Here is a 19,256-nt window from a genome sequence, read left to right on the forward strand (position 1 = left end):
CTTCTGCTATCCATGGAGCCTTTATATGCTCTGCTTCAATACCAGGATTGCAATAAGGTCTTGTGAGAGACCCCTCATCTAAAATGATGTGCTACAGGTACTGACCTTGTGCTTGCACAGGCTTACTTTGGATGAAACTTGTAAAAAAGGCTTTGAATAAATGTAGTCTTGTAGCTGGTGGAGTAGGATGCCTGTTTGTATCACTGGAGTCAATGGTGAGCCTCCTCCCTCTACGGCCTTGAGTCAGTGAAATGTTAATCTGTGTTGGAGTAGGGACAGAAGAGGCCAAGGACTTGTGTCTTGATGGACATATATTGGGTGGATGCACAATGGCCATGGAGAGCCATGCAAAAAGGGAGGTATTTTTCAGCCTGGTTAGTCTGAGAAACTTTCTGTAGCCAGGGACCTTGGATGCCTTCCCTGAAGGAGCTCCAGGTGGCCTCGTCAAGAGAAGTTTCTTGTGCCCACTGGGCTTCCTCAACTCCTGTGAGTTCTCCAGATGCCATTTCATTCCACTTTGAATGCTTTTGTTCCTTGGTTTCCTTCTTTTTCCATGACATGGTGTGATCTCTGCTTCTGAACGTCCCACCCCTTTTACTTGCTATCACCTTCAGTTCTGCAGCTGGACAGGATGGTCTCTTCCCTCTGTGTGTCCTTTTTGTAGTCTCACAGAGTTATTGAGGTTATTCTCGGGGAAATAGAGCCTGCTTTTTTACATGAGGGCAGTAGAGAAGGTTTAAACTCAAATGCTACATCAAACAAGTGAACTTAAATGAAACTTTTGACTTTTGTCTACCATTCTTAAAAGTGACCCTGAACAGTGATACATATTTGAAAGGAGCTACTCTGGACTGTTAACAGCAGGAATGATGGCCACTGCAGAACAGCTTGGCTTGTAGCATGGCTATTGGAACCATAAAGAAACAGATTGTTCTGCAGTAGCTATATCTGATTCAGCTGGTTTGCGCTGGATGTTAAGAATTGCAATTCTGACATTAAGTATTGCAATTGAAATTGCTTGAAAAAGAGATACTGGGTGCCCTGCTGAGGGGGATATTGTGACCAGCATGAGCGGGTGTAGCCCTGCCATACTCTGGACATGGCAGGCTTACTGCACATGAAGTCACAAGTGATTTCTCTGAGTTCTAGCTCTGAGTCTTGTTTCCTGTCTGAATCAGGGTCAGCCATAGCTCTGTTGTCATTGCTTGGTTTTTATCAAGTCTGCCTGGGAAATGCTGCTGATAGAGATTCATGCCCTTCCCTGTCCCATTCCTGTGATGTTAGACAGTTTGTGACTCTGTCTCCCCTAGACTTTGAAAACAAATTATTTATATCCTCTTTCTAGTAACTTTTTACCTGTTTGAAGCCAACTGTCATGGCTTCCCTCCATCTCCACCCTGAAGCTTTTAGGATTTCATAGCAGGTCACACACTTTTGATCACTGGTCTGTACCACTGTCCACCGAATTCTCCTCAAACTGTCTGGCACTTTTCCTAAGAGCAGTGCCCAGAGCTGAAGTCTTTTCTCTGATGTTTGTGTTGCTCATGATGGGAAATCCCAGTGCAGGCATGTGGAATGGAACAGGAGCCCACAGCATTGTTCTCTCTGCGCACTTGTATATCATTTCTGTCCTGGAAACATAGACAGCTCATGCTGTGGTTAAGTATTTTCAGCTTAAAGCCAGACTACCTCATTTCTTGCTTGTATTTTCAGAGCAGGGAATGTGCCCGGGAGGAAAGAGGATACACAGTGAACATCCAGGTTGGTAAATGATGGTATTATTTAGCCTTTGCCCTCGCATAAAGTCTGTGGAAAGTTGTCACTGACGCTAAGCCAGTTGCTGAATCAGGGTGGATGTCAGTGGACACTCTTGGCTCCACGAAGAGTCGTGCATGCTCAGGGCTTGGTGTCCATGTGGCAGATGGGAGCCTGGTATCTGATAGTTTTGCTGTTTGCACCTGGAATTAGAAGAAAAGTGTCCTTCCTGGCAGCCAGCAGTGGGATGCATGAAGGTCCCAGCTCCCACATCTTTTGGTGTCACCTCTCCCCTACTGCAGTGGGGATCTGCTGTTAATGTTTTGTGTGTGTAAACATGATAGGAGATGCTGGGTGGCAGATGGTGTCTGCTTTGGACTTTGCTGCTCCCTGGGGACTGAGAAAGAGCAGAAGGCTGGCATGGTCTGAAGAGTGTGCAATATAGGAGCCAAGCATGCTAAGTGGGATTTCTTGCCCCCAGACTTCTTGATCAGATTACAAACCCATCTCCCATCTGACCTCAATGTTGACTGAATTCCTCCCTGCTCCAACCAGGTGCAGCGCAGCCCATGATGTGCATCCAGCCATTGATAGAGATGTGCAGGCCTACACACAAGGGAATGAGGCAAGGGCTGGTTCGTAGCTACTCCTTCCCTGGAGTGAGACCATCACACCACTCAGTTGTGGTTCTCTGGATGAGCTGAGAGGATCTCATTGCTGTCAAAGACACTCCAGTTCCCTCTGCTCCCAGCTGTGATGTGTCTCCCATGTATTTGTGCTCTGTTTGACCCACATAGGGTACTTTTTAATGACCTAATTCTGCTCAAATGCCTTATTCTGTGGTTTGTTTTTAAACCCCTCATCTACTCCAATCCCAGGTTAATTTTCTGCTCTTTGAGCAAGAGAAAGCAGCTCATGGATGGAACTGAAAGTGACAGAACACAAACAAGCCAAGAGCATGTGCTGGGGAGGTCATCTCATACCTGTGTGGAGCCATACCCGAGAGCTGGTATTTCCAGGAGTTAAGGCGCCCATCAAACTTCTTTCAGGCCTTCCTCAGGGTATAAGGAAAATAACTTCCAGGTCTGTTTGCCCTCCAGCTCCTGGCACTGTCGATGGCAAGGATACCAAGGACAGTAGAAGACAGAATAAAGTGCTGACAATGTCTTGAGTTTTGAGACTATTAAGGCTGACCTGGCTGCTGTGACTCTTTCACAGAATACTGTCACCAGAGGAGAAGGTGCTCTCAGTTGGGTCTGGATTAGACTACCATAGTCTGGGTTTCCTTAAACATATTTCACTTTTCCCACGTGGTTATTTTGTCCAGGAGCAAGAGAAATCCATCCAGAATTCACAAATTTTATGCGTGGTGCAGGCAAATCTGTAATCCCAGGATAACTGGGATGCAGTAGGGCAAGTGGGAACACGCTGGCCTATGGTGAAGCAGATGTTCAGTCAGTTGGACATGCATATGCCTGTTTGTTTTGTGTGACATTTCCTGGAGAGTAGTAAATACACCACAGCATAGTTCTCCCAAGACTGCTTCTGAGTGCTGCAGACATCCCCAGGCATCACAACCCTTTTAGGAGCTCACACCTTCGGCAAACAGCGAGGACCTTTGCAGTCAGGTTTCACAGATGAGTCATGAAAAGGTAACTTTTCATAAACATCCTTGTGAAATGGTCAGGGCTAAAGCAGAGCAAAGTCCTTTCAGTGCTGCTGCATCATACTTTGGAAGACAAGTGGTGGACCTGGATTCTCCATCTTTAGCTGTCTGTTCTTTAGAGGTTGCATAAGCATTTACAGGTTCACATAAAGTAAGCACAGAAGGGCTGAGTAGGCTGTGCTTGAGGGTATCGGAGTACCCCAGTGGTTTTCTGGGCACCTTTCCAGGTGCCAAGAAGAGGAATCCCACTTGTTTTCAACACAGGGTGGAGAATTACTATGGCTTTGTCATTTTATCTTATAATATCAGACCCAACTGCAGAGCCAAGGACAATATGATTGTCTTAAAAAAAAAAAAAAATAAAAAAAAAAAAAGAGGAACAAAAGGTCTTGCAGGCAGCAGACTTAGGGATCAATTTTAGGTTGATTCCCTTCAGGTCTTCCTTCACAGTCAGCATGAGCCATTGCTGACTGTGCTTGCTGCACATGTGAGTTAACTTCTGCACACATAGAAAGAGTAGGACTAGCTGGAGTGGCTTTCAGTGAAGCCTGCACTCTGTGCTGCACATTGGAGACATCTCTGTTGAGGATCTTTCTATATTTTGAGACTTGCTTGCATAGTTTCTTTGCTCTGTGGTTGAGGCTCTCCACGCGACCAGATCTGTCTCTGAGTAGTCTGTGTTGTACCCTTCTTTCAGGTCAGGGCCAAGCACCCAGAAATACCTGTTGTGAGACGCTTCAGGGAATCACTTAAAACCATTTGTACGTAGTTGTGTTATCCTGCTTAGACAGGTAGAGAGCTGCTTCCTCTGTTTATGCCAGCAGTGAGGAAATATGAAGCAAATGAATGCATTTTACTCTATTTCCTATAAAGCACTGCATACTCTTTCATGAGATAGTACTCCCAGTGCTAGGGCTGCACATCTCAATGGGCAGAAGCTGTCTAGGAAACACTGTCCAGTCTGAAAAAGCTTGTGCTGGTTGCCCGCTGCAGCCTGGTAAGCAGAAGCCTGAGGAGTGCTGCAGGGATCTCTGTATCCTACTCCAGAATCTCTTGGCAGCTTCAGAAAAAAATCTCTGTGATATTCTTTGTTGGAAGAAGTGGAGTGACAGCCACAAGGACTTGGTCTTTAGGAGCTGGGTGAGGGGAGGATAGTGCTAAACGCATTCTTTACATCAGCTGTATGGTTAGAAACATAGGAACACTAGTACAATCTGCAGTGTCTCCTTCCATCCTAGCTCCCCCTACCCCAAAGAGAGACTGGTGATGCAGGGAATTAGGCCAGGATGATGAGTAGGGAAGGCAGGAGGCTTATTCTTGGATTGCAAAGGCTATGCTGCCTTCCTCCCTTCTCCAGGATGCAAAGGGCTCCATTCCATGCTGGCAGAGGTCCCTTCATCAGTACCTTTCATCCTTTTGTCACTTCAGCATCAGTCTCTGTGCTGGGACAGTGGCACTAGAGCCCTGAGCAGCAAGTGAGGGAGGATCTTCTACCTCCTTGTCCAGATGAAAGGACCCAGACCCCAGCTCCAGCTCACCCTCAAGATAGGGTTTTGCTGCCCCTGGGCACTGACCAGTGTGCAGGGATGGTCTGCATGCTCCTGCTGTAGGGACCCTGGCTCCTTGCAGCCCCACAAGCAGGTGAGGTGAGATGGGGATCCGAAGTTGTGGCTTCAGGCCTTACCCAGTGCTGCACACCCAGGATTTTCAGGACCTTGGGCTCTGTCCATGCTGGCTTACTCTACTCAGACATGGCTGTGCAGGGAAAACACAGCAAACCTGCTCCAGTGTGGGCTCCTCTCTCCACGAGGCCACAGCTCCTGCCAGGACCCTGCTCCAGCACGAGCTGCGTATGGGGTAACAGCCTCCTTTGGGCATCCCCCTGCTCTGGCATGGGGTCCTACATGGGCTGCAGGTGGAATCTGCTCCACCATGGACCTCCACTGGCTGCAGGGCACAGCTGCTTTACCATGTTGTGCACCGTGAGCTGCAGGGGAATCTCTGCTGCAGCACCTGGAGCACCTCCTCCCCTCCTTCTGCACTGACCTTGGGGTCTGCAGGGCTGTTGCTCTCACATATGCTCATCTCCTGGTTTCAGCTCTAACAGTTATTTTTCTCCCTCCTAGTAGCTGGCACAGTACTAGGTTTTGGCTTCAGTCTGAGAATAATGCTGATAACACACGGATGTTTTGGTTGTTGCTAAGTAATGTTTACTCTGACCAAGGACCTTTCAGTTTCTCATGCTCTGCCAGTGAGAAGTAGCACAAGAAGCTGGGAGGGAGCAGAGACAGGATCCTGACCCGAACTACCCAAAGGGGTATTCCATACCGCAGCATGTTATGCCCACTATATAAACTAGGAGGAGTCACCCTGAAGGACGGATCGCTGCTTGGGTTGGGCTGGGTATTGGTCGGCAGGTGGTGAGCAATTGTATTGTGCATCACTTGGATTTATTGTTGTTTTTCCTTTCCCTTTTTAGTTTCCTATTGTCTCCACCTTGTTATTTCCCTTACCGTTATGATTAGTAGCAATAGTAGTTTTATATTATACTTTAGTTACTGGACTGTTCTTATCTCAACCTGTGGAGTTTACATTCTTTGAATTCTCCTCCCCATCCTACCTGGAGGGGAAGGAGAAAGGGGGGCTGAGCAAGCAGCTGTGTGGTGCTGAGTTATTGGCTCGGCTTAAACCACCACAGCTCAATCCTATTGTGGGCTGCAGTTGGACAGTTTTTTCTTTGCCCTTGTTAACTATATTACCCCAGAGGTGCTCCCACCATTACTGGTGGACTTGTCCTTGACCTGTGTGGGTCTGTCTTGGCACAGGTTGGCATTGGCTCTATGGGACATGGGGGAAGCTTCTCACAGAAGCCACCCCCCTCCACTCACATGGCAGGGTTTTAGTAGCCTCCCCCACCCTTCCCCCAATACCCTGCCATGCAAACCCAATACAGCAGTAAAGGCTGCAGTGCCTCAGTCTTTTCTGTGTCCTTTGTCAAAGGACTCCTGCTCCCTTTCTCAGCAGGCCCATGTTTTCCCTAGTTGTCCTTTTACTGCTGTGGTGCCTGCAGGAACCTTTCTTGTTGCCATTTACATCCTTTGTGAAATTCAAATCCAGATGAGGTTTACTTTTCCTAAGCCCAAACTTCCATGTTTGGACAGTGGTCACATCACCACCTTTTGCCTGGTGTTCCTGTCTGTTGTTCTGCATTAAGTGTGGCAGTAAAGGAGAGGAAGGGTGAAGGAAATCAAATAATTGTGACTGGCAAAACCTGAACACAGAAGAGAGAAGTGAATGTTTAAAAATGGGAAAGAAGAACCCTGCAGGGATCAGTGAGCAGAGCCCACTGGCAGATTCCAGTACTCTAGAATGGGCCTGGTGCTGTGAGCAAAGGGGGAGCAGATGTAGCCCTGCTACTGTCAGGATCTTCTTGTCCAGCTCCCTTTTCCTCTGGAAGTGGGAGTCTGTGTGGCCAGGGCCAGGAGAAGGTTGGTGAGAAGGTGGTGTAGTGTGGTGGGGCCTTGGGCAGGGGGAGGTAGGTGGAAAGTGCTGCTGAAGCCTCAGCTGCTTTTGAAGAACTGAAGTTACTTGTACACCAGAGTCTACTGCTTGCCATGGAAAGATGGGGAAAAGGGGGACCTCATGGAGGCGCCTCTGCCTCCTGTTCTGGGGAGGATTTTGCAGCTAGCTCCCTGTGGCCCATGGAGTCAGCTCTGATGATGCTCAGCCCCCCACTGCCCCTGCCCCCCAGCAGGGAGAGGACCATCCTCCTAATATTGAGGTGGTGGGCGAGGGTGGGGAATGGAAAGGATGAGGTGTACATGGAAATGTGCAGTGTGGCATGGCTTGGACAGGCTAGTTTGATGTGAAATTAGCTGAAGTGGAGCTTGGGGGTCATTGAGGAGCTCAAAGGCACTTATGGAGAAGGTGGGCTCTGCTCTGCTTCAGGACTCATCCAAGGTGGGAGAGGTTACAAGGTGGGCTTGCCTTTGAGACAGAATGGTGGGGAATGCAGGTGGTGGCACAAGTGGCCATCTCTGCTCACTGCCAGCAAGCTGTTCTGTTCTGTGAGGAAGCTGTTTTGAGGAGCTGGCAATCTTGCAGGGGTGGAGAATAAAAGAGGAAAGACCTGTTCTCGCTGCTTGGGGTACAGCAAGTAACATTATGTTCTTCCAAAACTTGGGAGCTGCTTCAGTACAGCCCTGTAGAGAAGTATTTTGCCCAGCCCAGCTCTTCCCAGCTTCTCTATCTGGGCTGCTACTTATGTCTCCATGTGTCTCACCATGGTTGTGTTCAGAAGGGGCATCTGTCTCTTTTGCATTGCAGATCTGTCATGGCACTTCAGGCCACACTGTGCTCCTTCTTGGAACAGGAGATAAGACAGGACTTGTGTCCTAGCACTATTCACTGCTCAAATCTTCCAGTGTGATGTGGGATGTGAGCTTTGTGGATCTTTATGTTGATGGGTGCTTGTAAAGTTCCAGTTCGACAGCCCAGGATCGAGCAATACAGTTGCCTAACCTCAAACAGTCATTGCAGGAGGAGGCAAAATCATACCAGCAACAAGGATATTTTGGTTTAGAATTGCTTAGACCCTTTGTCAGGTGATGATGCTCTTGGCTTCCTGCCATTGCATGTTTCCCTTTAAACATTTACCCACGTGAGTGAGTGCTCTAAGTCTTGCTGTAACTCAAAAGCTGCTCGGTTGGGTTCCTCTCTCAAACTGGAGTGTTTTGATCCAGCATTGCTCATAACAGTGTTCACCAAATGCACGTTAAAGAGATCTATACAGGGCAAAACCAAGCCCTCTCCCAATCTTTGCCTGTACTCCCAGCTGACTGTGGGGATCTCTTTCACTCATAACCTTCTTGCCTGATCTGCATTTCTTTTCCTTTGGGTGGTAGGATCATCCCCACCGTCTAGGTCTTGTGGAGAGAGCAGAGTTAATAGTCTGAATTGCCTTTTCTGTCCAACACTGGTAGTTTCCTACTTGAGATCACTTGCATGAGTTCTGTTAAGCTTCAGTGCTCTCTGTGGGAAGGGTTCTCATGTTTAGTGTGATTTATGTATCTAATTTAAACACCATTTAAAATGCTGCCTGTCAGAAGGCTGTGGTGCGGTTATAAACTAGTCATGCAAAATGTCATTCATTGTTAGTGAGGAAAAAAACCAGCAGGTGACTGTAACTATTCCTGCTATCTGTCAAACCTCTTTTTATTTTTACTGTTATTTCTTTCTTTCTTTTTCCCCTCCCCTTCATGTGAGCAAAATTTAGACTTATTTTTGGTCCTGAACCACCTCAGGGCTAAATGAAGCATGCATCCAGACTGGCTTTTTCACTTGCCATCTTTCAGGCTTTCCCCACCTAAGATGTTTTATTCTTCCTGACCTCTGTGCTACTAGGATTCACCTACCCTTAAACTCGCTGCCATGTGCCCCTGCTCCAGTTATAGGGACTGCATGCACAGCCCAGCTGGCGATGGAGAGAGCTATCTTCTCTCCCCTGTGCTCTCCTCTCTCCAACATCCCGTCTGCAACGCGTGCAGACGCAGGTCATGCCACAGGGGTGAAGACCAGCAGAGGAAAATGTGGCTATCGCTTGCTGCCTGAGGGTTGGTGCAAGGCGCACAGGTGGGGAGGGGTGGGCCTGTGCTGAGGAGAGGGGAGTGGGGGTCTGCAAGCCTTGCTTGGTCCTTATGTCATGGAGTGTTGTGTTTCTCCTGTTGCAGATGTCGTGGAACCTGCAGTACCGCACCTCCAAGTTCCGCCACGTGTATGGCAGACCTGCCAGTAAGGAGAAGTGCTATGACTGTGTGCCCATCACCCACAACGTCCATGACAACCAGTTCTGTGCTGTAAACCCCCACTTCATTGCGGTGGTGACCGAGTGTGCGTGCGGGGGGGCCTTCGTTGTCATTCCCATACACCAGGTGAGCTCTACTGAGGCAAGCTGGCTTTTGAGAGAGCACTGGGAGGCTGGAGGAGAGCCAGGCTTTCCAGGGAGCTAGATCACACAAAGGGTATTCAGTTAATGCTGCTGTCCAAACTGCAGAGTGATGGAAGTGGCCCCAGCTGCCCTGGCGGGTGATTCCTGGGATGTGTATACTTTTATGTCGTACATAGCTGCTTGCAGTTTTTTAGCACTTTCATTCATTTCACATCTCATTTGCATTTCTTGTATAAGCAGCAGGAACTGTGCTATTCAGATGTTTGTCTCCTAGGAGAAATTGTAAATATAAAAGCAATTAGGAGGCACAGAGGGCAAAATCTGAAAGCTGCATTAGTGACATGTTTTCAGGTATGACAAAAGGAAAATATGGTATGTTTTGCTCTACCTACTACTTTGTGAAAGAGTGCAGAAATGGTTGTCAAGCAGTGAAGCTCTTAAGCTTCAAGCATTGATGCTGGAGAAACTTGCCTTTCAGAAACAAATCCCATGTTTATGGGTTTTGATGACTTAGGGATCTGAGGAGAGGGAGAAGCAGGCCATCTGATGTTTATTGCTTCAGAAAAAATTAGGCATGCGCTAATGTGGATTAACTCAAATATGAGATTATGAGCTCTCTGGAATCAGGGCAGAACAGATGAAAGGCAAAAGTTCAGCCTTTAATTAAAAGTTAATTGATGGTGTTATTGCATTACCACTTTTTCAATACATATTTGCTAAGGATGAAAGTGAACTGGCTATGCTTGAAGAACTTAGCACAGTTCCTTGCCCTCCTAGACTTTGTTTATTCATCTCCTTCACTGCAGGTGCTTTTCAGAGACAGTCCTTCTAAAATTAACCCTTGCCTTGTTTTTCTTGACTGAGTCACTTCTGCCCCCTCAACCATGATCTGTTGAGGCTGAAGAACTTGTTTTTATCACAGAGCTGCATCTGTAAGCAGGCAGCTGGTGACTGTGGGACATGAGGTGGGACCCAGCTCTCAAAGTGTTGGCAAAACAAGCTGAGAGTGCTTGCACTGCTCACTAGTCACTTTTCTGTCTTTTCACCTCTTCTCAGCTCTCTAGAGCTCTCTAGGCTAGTCTTCAGTAGTAACTCTTCCATTCTTAACACGTGCTTAACATTCCATCCCCATCTGAAATAACTGCCTGCAGAAATAACTGCCTTATTTCAAAGGCATGGTAGAACTAGGAGATACAGACAAGGATAATTAAAGTACATCAATGAAAATATGTGAGGAAAGACTTTGTAGGTTAGGCCTCAGTCAGTCTGGGAAAAAAGACAAGTGAAATACATAAAACTTGTCATGAGGATGGGGAAGAAGCATAAGGAGCAATTCTTCTTGATTTGTGTGGTGAAGGGAATCCTGGAGACCAGGGAGAAAACTGTTAACAGCAGATGTGCTCACCGCTCCAGATGCTGATGCTACCATAAGAATTAAGGGGTGTAAACCAGGATGAAGTTATGGAGCTTTTTATGAACTGTGTTGGTTGTGATGCAGATCCCTTGAGGGTTGACCATTGATGGTGGATCAGGGAAAGTATCTTTACGTGCTGCGCTTTATACAGCCATTCTCTGAATACCTGTTCCTGACCCTTGCTGTGTGGGGAGAGCAGCCTCAGCTACTCACAGAAAGAGGTTCCCTGAGTCTGGGGGCTGTGATACCAGTTATTTTTTCTTGTGATACACTTCCAAACTGGTCCCACCTGGTGAAAAGCAGCAGCTTTCGACTTCTGCTCCTGGTGGTGGTATTTGTGACTGCCATCTCTCGTGATGGTGACCATGGCAGACAGCATACTGTGCACCCAGCTGCAGGGAACCAAAGGCAGCTGCTCTGGAGGCTCTGCCTGGGACAGTATTGCCTTTTCATGATAAGCCGCTGATCTGTGGTTACTTTTAACTGGATTCACAGGGAGCAGCCGCGTTACAAGCTTGCCACCGTGTGGAAGAAAAGCGCAATACCCAGGACATCACATTTAGCCACAGCCGGAGATGGTAGCTGGGGACAGGGAGGGCTGCACTTTCCAGGGTGGATGAACAGCCTGCCTGTGGAGCTGCTCTTGTCCCACCAATGCTTTCTCGAGTTCATTCTGCATACGCTACTGGAGGGACTGCCTGCTTCGGGATGTGCTCAAATGCAGGCTCAACCTTGCTCTGTTTAATTGTGCCTCCTTGCTGGCTTGTTGTGCTCCTTGTTGTTGGCACCAAGCTCTCTCATCAGTCTTTGCGTAAATACTGCTCTTGGCTGCTGCACCGTTCTTCCTCTCTGAGATCCTGGGGGTGAGTTAGGGTTGAGAGCAGCAAAGATTATATAAGGAGATAGCTCTTTGCCATAGATACTCTCCTTTCAGCAGGCCTTTGTATTCAGCCTGAAGAGGAATTAGTTTAATATCTGCCTCCACTTGGAGAATGATCTTCTGTTGCAGGATGTGTCAGATAGGTCCTCATGAAGATGTACCATTGAATGGCAGCACATGTCATCAGGAAGAAGGGTGGCTGAACAGACTGACTGCCTTTGTTAATCTTGCAAGTCCAAGGAGACATGGGCTCAGTGTCTGTAACTGGGAGATGAACTGCCTTCCTGCAGCATGGCCTGTGTGTAGATTGGTGTCTGACACAGATGCGTTTGGGAAGTGCATGCACTGCATAGCAAGAAGGGATCTTAACTGAGAGAGCAGTTTTCTGGCCTTCCTTTCGAAAGGTAAAGGCCTGACTTTTTCCTTCTCCAATGACCAGACTTGACTGAGAGTGCATCTGTCTCTTCCTTTGCAACATAAAGCAAAGGGATAGCAAAATGAGAACAAAATCCCAAGAGACAAGGAGATATTTGTGTCTAAGTCTTTTCCATCTCCAGTCTTCCAGCTTGTCAGCGCTGGCTGTGCAAGGGAGGACATGTACCCTGTACAAACTCTGCTGCTTGGGAGATTTTTAATGGCTGTCCCAGCAGAAGTGTTTTTTGTCAAGGAAGTTTGAGTTTGGCTATTTTCAGAAATGCTGGGACTTTAGAAAGTGAGAGGTTGAAAAATTACGAATTTTCAATCCCTGCAAATCTCTGTGCAAGTCAGGTACCTCTGCATGAATAACAACACACTAGTTACTGAAATAGCTTTTGAAATTAAATTTCCCCCAGCATGTGAAAAGCTTCACTTCCACATGCAGATGTGCGTCTGAGACCAGCAGCTCTACTTGTCATACGTTTTTGTTGGCAGCCTGGGGGGTTCATGTGTTGCGAGGTCCTGCTCTGTCCCATGGCTACAAGGCTGCACTGGCGCTGGTGGCTGGAAGGGCAAGGGCTCCTTTTTCAGGGCCAGTTGAGCCTGCTGAGGACATGGTGGTAGGAAAGCCTTGCAGGATGGGACAGGCAGAGCAGGCTCAGGGCAGCCTGGGAGTCTCCCAAATGGAATGGGGAACAGATAGTCAGCCAGCTCTGGGAGGGGACAAAGTTCCCATAGGGATCAAGGGATCCTTGTGGAGCTGGCTGCCCAGCCCATTGAGTTGCCAACTTGAAACCAAACCCTGAAGCCTACAAAAGGATGCTGTGGGCGGGGGAACGCTGCTTATTAAAGGCCTTTTATCTCTCTTCTGCCTTCCCAAGTCACTTTGCATTGTCACTTATAAAAGGGAATTGTTTTAGACTGTAGTCTAAAAAAGCATGGTCTTTTACATTTCAAAGGCCTCTGGGTCTTCAGTTTAAAGCAGGTTAGTCCCAGCCTATGTGATAAACTTTCCAGCAAGGCCAGAGTAGTTACATGTTGTGTCCTGTTCTGCATTCAGAACCATACACATTTTAAAGGCTGGGAAAATGACATTTGGGCCGCATCCAGGTTAGGGCCAGCACAGATTCCCCTCTGCTGTGCACTTTTAAGGCCAACCTCTGGAGAGGAGCAGGAAGAACACCAACAGAAGTGTCTCCTTTCCATGACAGCATGCATTTGCATTCATTTGGTTTATAATTCTTCAAGGTGGGATAAAACAGTAAGCAGCACCAACTTGCCACCACATCTCTCTTTAGATGTCTGACCTTTGCTTTTGGACAGGTGTCTGGGGCAGAAGGTGGGTCCATACTTCTGCTCCTGATAGGGAAAAGCAAGTGCTGCTCCAACGCTAATAAAATCCCCAGCACCCTTCCTAGCACATAGTACACCGACTTGGCTTTGTAGCAGAGGCTCTGCCTGCAGTATGGGTTTTTCTTGATGGAAGACTGTCCCCATGCGGCTTCAGGCTGTCAATACTCCTTCGTGCACTTCGCGCAGGATTTTTAGTAGTGAAGAATGCACCCAAACTTGGAGTCTTTTTGGAGAGTCTGGAATCTGGTTCAACCTGGTGAATGCCTGGATTTGAACACCATCAGGCAGAAACAGATAGCTGTTGAAAGAAAAACTACATTTTTAATTTGCGTTGCAAATGTCTTTTTGCTTGAAAAATAAATGTTAGCTGACAAGGCTAAAGAATGAAAGCTGAACTATTTTTTTCCCTGCTTATAAGAAATGTTTTCTGAAAGAGACAAGAGATTTTATGGTGTCACGCCCCCTCCCCCCAAGATCTTTAAAAAAGATGGAGACTTTAACTCACTTATGAGTGTTTTGCCTTGAAGTTTTATTTTAGTGTCTGAACCAAATACTATCTTCTAACTTCAGCAGTCTCGACTGCTGCATGTGTACAGATTTCTTCATAGCAGTGTGCATTTCCTTTGTTTTCAGTGGTATCATCAAGCAAGGATAGCAAAACCCATTCTCAATAGACAGAGACCACTCAGGGCGTTTGGAGCATAACAAGGAGAAAGAGGTTTCTTGCTGGAGCTGGCTTGGATCTTCTTTGAAAATGTCCTGTAATTACATGGCTCACCTTAGGTTTGATGATATTTCTGTTTTCCAGACAGGCAAGCTTGACCCACATTATCCCAGAATATGGGGGCACAGAGGGAATGTTCTGGACATCAAGTGGAACCCATTCAATGACTTCATAATAGCTTCATGTTCGGAAGATGCCACAGTAAGTTTACCAGCTTGTACAAGGTGTTATTACCTGGCTAATATCCTTTTGGGGGAAAGAAATAGAAAAGAAACCAAAAGGCTCATGGTTGAGATATGAAAGCATGTATATACTTATAAAAAAAAAAAGTCAGATAAGAGTAGATCCTTTCTTTCTTTTGAGGTCAGACTTTCCAGATGATACACCAAAATTAGTGTGTACTGTTTTATGGGGGCTTCTGTCTTTTTGTGTGTGTTTGCATGAGAAAACAAGAATCTGAATTTAAAATGGAATTACTATTCAATTTTAATCACTATGAAACTCTTTGATTTCAAACAAAAGCTTCAACACAATGTAATCTGGAACAGCTATTTCAGATTAATTCCCTGCAGAGCAAGTTTGAGTTTGTTTCTCTACTCAGTTACTCTGTAAAGTCATGCTGGATCATTTATGCAGTAGCTGAGGAATCTGCATCAGACCATTCTGCAATAAGTGCTTTGCCTGGAATTAGTATAACTAAGATGCAGTCGCTTATTTTCTTCAGTGTAGGTGCAGGCTACTAACTGAAAGATTCAGTTCATGTTTGTAAGGGACAATTTAGTTCACATCTAAATGACCATGAAAGGTCGTTTTTGATGTCCTGTCAAAAGTGTGATGTTGACTTCTGTGACAGAGCCATCTGACTAACTACTGTCCTTTTTTCCAGAGGCCTCCCATGTGTTTTCTCCCACTGGGTATATCACCCTCTACCACACAGCATCAGGAAGGTTTTCCTTGTCATTTCCTCCAACCGTGGCTTGGTGCACATCCTCTGCCATTTCAGCTCTGCCAAAAATTGCTCTTGAATTAGAAATCTAGGCTCCTTTAATTGTCCTTCATGCAATGACTTGCCTTTGCTTCTTCAGATGTTCTTCTCTTTCTTTTGAAGGCTTTAAATTTCTGGGCTGCCTGTGAGGGTTTTATTTTATCTTCCAACCTGTCTGCTAAGTTTTCATACTGTTTCAGAAAGGACCTGTGGCCGGAAGCAACCACCATGACCTCTCTTTTGATCCTCAGATGAGGAATGAGCACAAGCTTCAAAACTTCCTGATGCAGTTACAAAATCACAGAACTTTTCATACTAAAGGAGCTTCAGTGGTGTCCTGTGCAGGTCTGTTCAGCACAGGAGACCACCCAAGGGTGGAGATTTCACCACTTCTCTGGGCGACCCGTTCCTGTTCTTCACTGCTTCCATGTAGAAATATTTTTCCTTATGTGCAGTCAGAACCTTCCCAGTGAAGTTAGTGATTGCTGTATCCTGTCCTGCCACCCTGCACTTCAAGACAGAGCCTGGTTCTAATTTCTTGTTAGTCTTGCAAGTGTTGAAGGCTTCTATCAGTTTGCCGTGAAGCTGTGTTTTCTCTAGGCTGAGCAAGCCTGTCTTCCTCAGCTTCTCCTCACAGGGCAAGTGCTGCAGCCTCCTGAGCATCCTGGTGGCCTCCATTGGACTCAGTTAAGTTTATCAGCATCTTTATTGCACTGGGATAGTGCAAAACTGGATGCAGTATTCCAGCTGCTGTTTAATGATTGCCAAGTAAAGGAAAAAATTGCTTCCCTTGATCTAATGGCTGTCTTCCTTTTTGTATCAAGCCAGGGTGTTGCTAGCTTTCATCCCTGCCAGGGCATGCTGCTGGGTCGTATTTATCCTATTGTCTAGCAGGACTCTGGAGTCTATGCAGAAAGGCTGTTCCCTGTCAGCTTTCTTTTCCAGTTTCCTACTGAAACTTGGCACTGGATCATTCCCTAGGCTAAAGAATGAAAATACTAAGCTTGTCACTGGTCTCATCAACAAAAGCTGTTCTAAGAAGTTCGGCTGTTCGTGAATATACTCTCTGTTTTGGTACTACCTTCCCATCATCATCCTGGCACCAGGACCTTTGGGGTCCCCTACACAATGACATAGTATAGGGATACCTCTTCTCTCCCCGCTAGGTACTGAGGACAGCAGACTGTGTTTCTTAGTGTGACTGGCTTGCCTGGGACCCAATAGCTAGACTTGTAGAGGTCACTTACTCCAAGCCCTGCTAAAAGCAGGTCAGTTGAATCAGGTTGTTCCAAGCCTTGTCCAGATGAGTTGGCAAGATCTCCAAGGCTTCAGATCCTGTGGCCTCATTGGTTTCTTGTTCTGGGGGTTGAGTACCCTTCTAGGCAAAACAGGGCTCTTCTGGTCCACAGGGAGTGCCCATATTGCCATTTGTGTCCGTTGCCTTTGGTGTTCTCCCTGTGCACATCCAAAGACTCTGGCTCCATCTTCTCTGTGGCTTTCTCCAATTAAGTTGAAGGGCAGCCCAACTGAACAAATTCTTTTCATCCCGCCCCTCCTCAGATTTGTTCCCATTCCCTTTTCATCTCAGTAGCTGCTGTTGGATTCACCCATCACTGACAGATATGGCGTCAACATTTGTCTTACTTGTGCTGGTTTATACTAGAGAGCTCAGATTGGACATACTGTTGGAACATCTCCACAGCAACACTTTCTCTGTCCTGAAAGAAGTCTGAGGAAGTTTTTGGGGTCCCAGAGGTGTCAACCACTTCCACTGGGCGGGACATTAGAGCCCAAGCCTCCTTGTGCTTTGCTGTTAAAGGTATGGTGCTCTGCACCATTTCTGAGCATTAGCATAAGCCACTGTTCTGGCGTGTGTGCAAGGATGCATCTGATTGTTCTTACTGGACTGGGTCTCCCTGGAACATTTGAGGATGGCCACAAGCTTCTGTGAAGATAGTGGAAATTTCCCATTACCCACATTCCTCAGAGGTTTCTTGGCCAGCCTTTGTGGAGCTTGTCTTGGTGGTACCACAGCTATCTTTTGCAGTGTGTAGGTGAAGATTGTAGAGTGGTAATTTTGGTCATGGGAGGGGATGGATAGTCTCTGTGAACACCCATTGCCCTTTACAGTTCCCAGTGCTGCTTCAGGCAGGCTTAGGACCGAGGCCAGTGCAAGTGGCCAGGGACTGAAAGTTCGAACAGTATGGGGAGAGGGCTTATCCTCTTACCCCTTCTTTCCCTTTCGGCAGATCATCAGGAATGTATGAATTCAGCTTGCTGAAGATCTCCCGTGTGGTTAGAAGGGCAATTCTGTGCCTTCTACTTTGCTTTGTCAGGTTTTCTTCAAGATGCAGGAGAGTAAATGGCTTGTGAATTGTTCCTGCTTGACCTGGCAGAGCTGGCTCCAAGACCCGCTTCTGCTCACTAAGCACAGGCAATTTCTGCCACTTAATACATCCTGAGATACCAGCCAGGGGCTTTTCCCTGCTTTTCCCATAAACCATTTAATAGCATGCGGAGTGAATGGTTCATTCTAGGCAGTTTGCAACATGAACACAATCTATTTTTCCCATTCTTACTCTCTCAGCCCCATTGCTTTAGTGATAGCTATTGAAGCTGTAAAATGTGATGCTTTCTCTTACCACTAGGGAAGTTTGTCTGGAGGCTACTGGACCCCACAGTCCTTAGATTTCTGATGAGCTTGATTCCTCAGTTGAGAAGAATGCTCATGACCTTTCCCTCTAGGTCCAGGATTTGTACCTCTCCTTCTTTGCCTTAGAAAGGTGTGATCCTCGTCGGCCAAACAATGGGAGACTTGGGCAGATGTGGCTAATTTCATTGACCTATCTACCTCAAAGAGCATTACCCTTTTGCTTCAGGCTAAGTCTAGGAAAAATATGACAAGCATAGTAATTTTCATCGAGCCAAAGGGTTAATCATCTGTTAGCATCCTAAATACTTGTGCTTCTAGGGTTAGTGAGGGAAAGACTCTTTCATTATACCTGCATAGGTCAAGCCCCTTTTGCAGGTTTCTTCTATTTCTTCTGCCACTCCAGGAGGACAGAGGATTTTTGTCTTCATGCAGCATCCCTGCAGAAGAACCCAGGGCAGGTAGACCTGTTATTATGAGACACCATACTCCCAGTGTTGAATGAACTTCAGTGCAGTGCTTCTCAGTCTCTGTTTGGGACACTTGCTCTGTGGGCTTCTGTGTGCTTTGTCCACCTGTGTGGGCTCTGTGTACTTTGACAAATGGCTGTGCATTTGCAAAGTGTTCATCACTGGTGCAGTTTCTATGGGACAAACAGTACTATAGCTGTCATCTGACCAGGGGAGTTCTCAGTTCTCTTACTAGGTAGTGTTGAGGGGATGACTGCTTGGATTGATCACTGCTATAATATTTTCTGTGACTCTCTGTGGAAGTTTATTTCAGATTTGCTTGCTTTTACTCAAAGTTTGTTATGAGACAAGGTCTGCAAGATCTGTCACTTACCTTTTCCCCTTGGAAATAACTTTTTGTAATTGTGTTGACAGCTTGGCCAGGTGTAAGTGTTAGATTACCAAGTTAAAACAAACTGGTAGAACTTGCTGGCTAAAGATAGAGGGCAAGATAGAGGGCAAAGAGGATTCCTCAGGCCCACAGAAAAGTAAAGACACTGGTTTAAATGACTAGCATTCAATAAAGCCAGGAGCATTCCTGTTCACTAACAAGGGCATAATAATACCAAGGAAATAACAGTTATTGGTAAGTTCCAAATCAGCTCCTTATTTGGGAATCTCACAAAGACCCATCTTGTGCCATTCAGGTGAAAATCTGGGAGATCCCCAAGCCCTTGCTAACAAAAACCATTACCAGTCCGAAGAAGGAACTTCTTGGGCATGTTCGAAGAGTTGGTCTCATTGAGTGGCATCCCACTGCTAATAACATCCTCTTCAGCTCTGGGTATGACTACAAGGTGGGTCTGTTCTATGTGCAGCTCTCCTCCTGGAGCACCCTGTTTGGCACGGTGTTTTGAAATTTGTTTTAATTTCGAGTTGTGAATTAATGGTAAAGAGTTCAGAAGCTTTTCTCAGAGGGAAATTCCATGGTGACCCCAAAGGCAAAAGGACATTGC

At 46.5% G+C, this 19,256-nt stretch overlaps 1 protein-coding gene across 2 annotated transcripts in view; it reads left to right on the plus strand.

Annotated features, from left to right (window-relative positions):
• The window catches only part of CORO2A (coronin 2A), a 56,635-nt gene that overhangs the window by 20,924 nt on the left and 16,455 nt on the right, over positions 1–19,256 (plus strand). For both annotated transcript variants that reach the window (XM_030470253.1, XM_030470254.1), the window contains exons 2-4: positions 9,151–9,351; positions 14,241–14,357; positions 18,948–19,097. In XM_030470253.1, the coding sequence (XP_030326113.1) occupies positions 9,151–9,351; positions 14,241–14,357; positions 18,948–19,097 (468 nt within the window). The remainder of the gene's footprint in view (positions 1–9,150; positions 9,352–14,240; positions 14,358–18,947; positions 19,098–19,256) is intronic.

Source organism: Strigops habroptila, chromosome Z, assembly GCF_004027225.2.
Source record: "Strigops habroptila isolate Jane chromosome Z, bStrHab1.2.pri, whole genome shotgun sequence".
Taxonomy (NCBI): Eukaryota; Metazoa; Chordata; class Aves; order Psittaciformes; family Psittacidae; genus Strigops; species Strigops habroptila.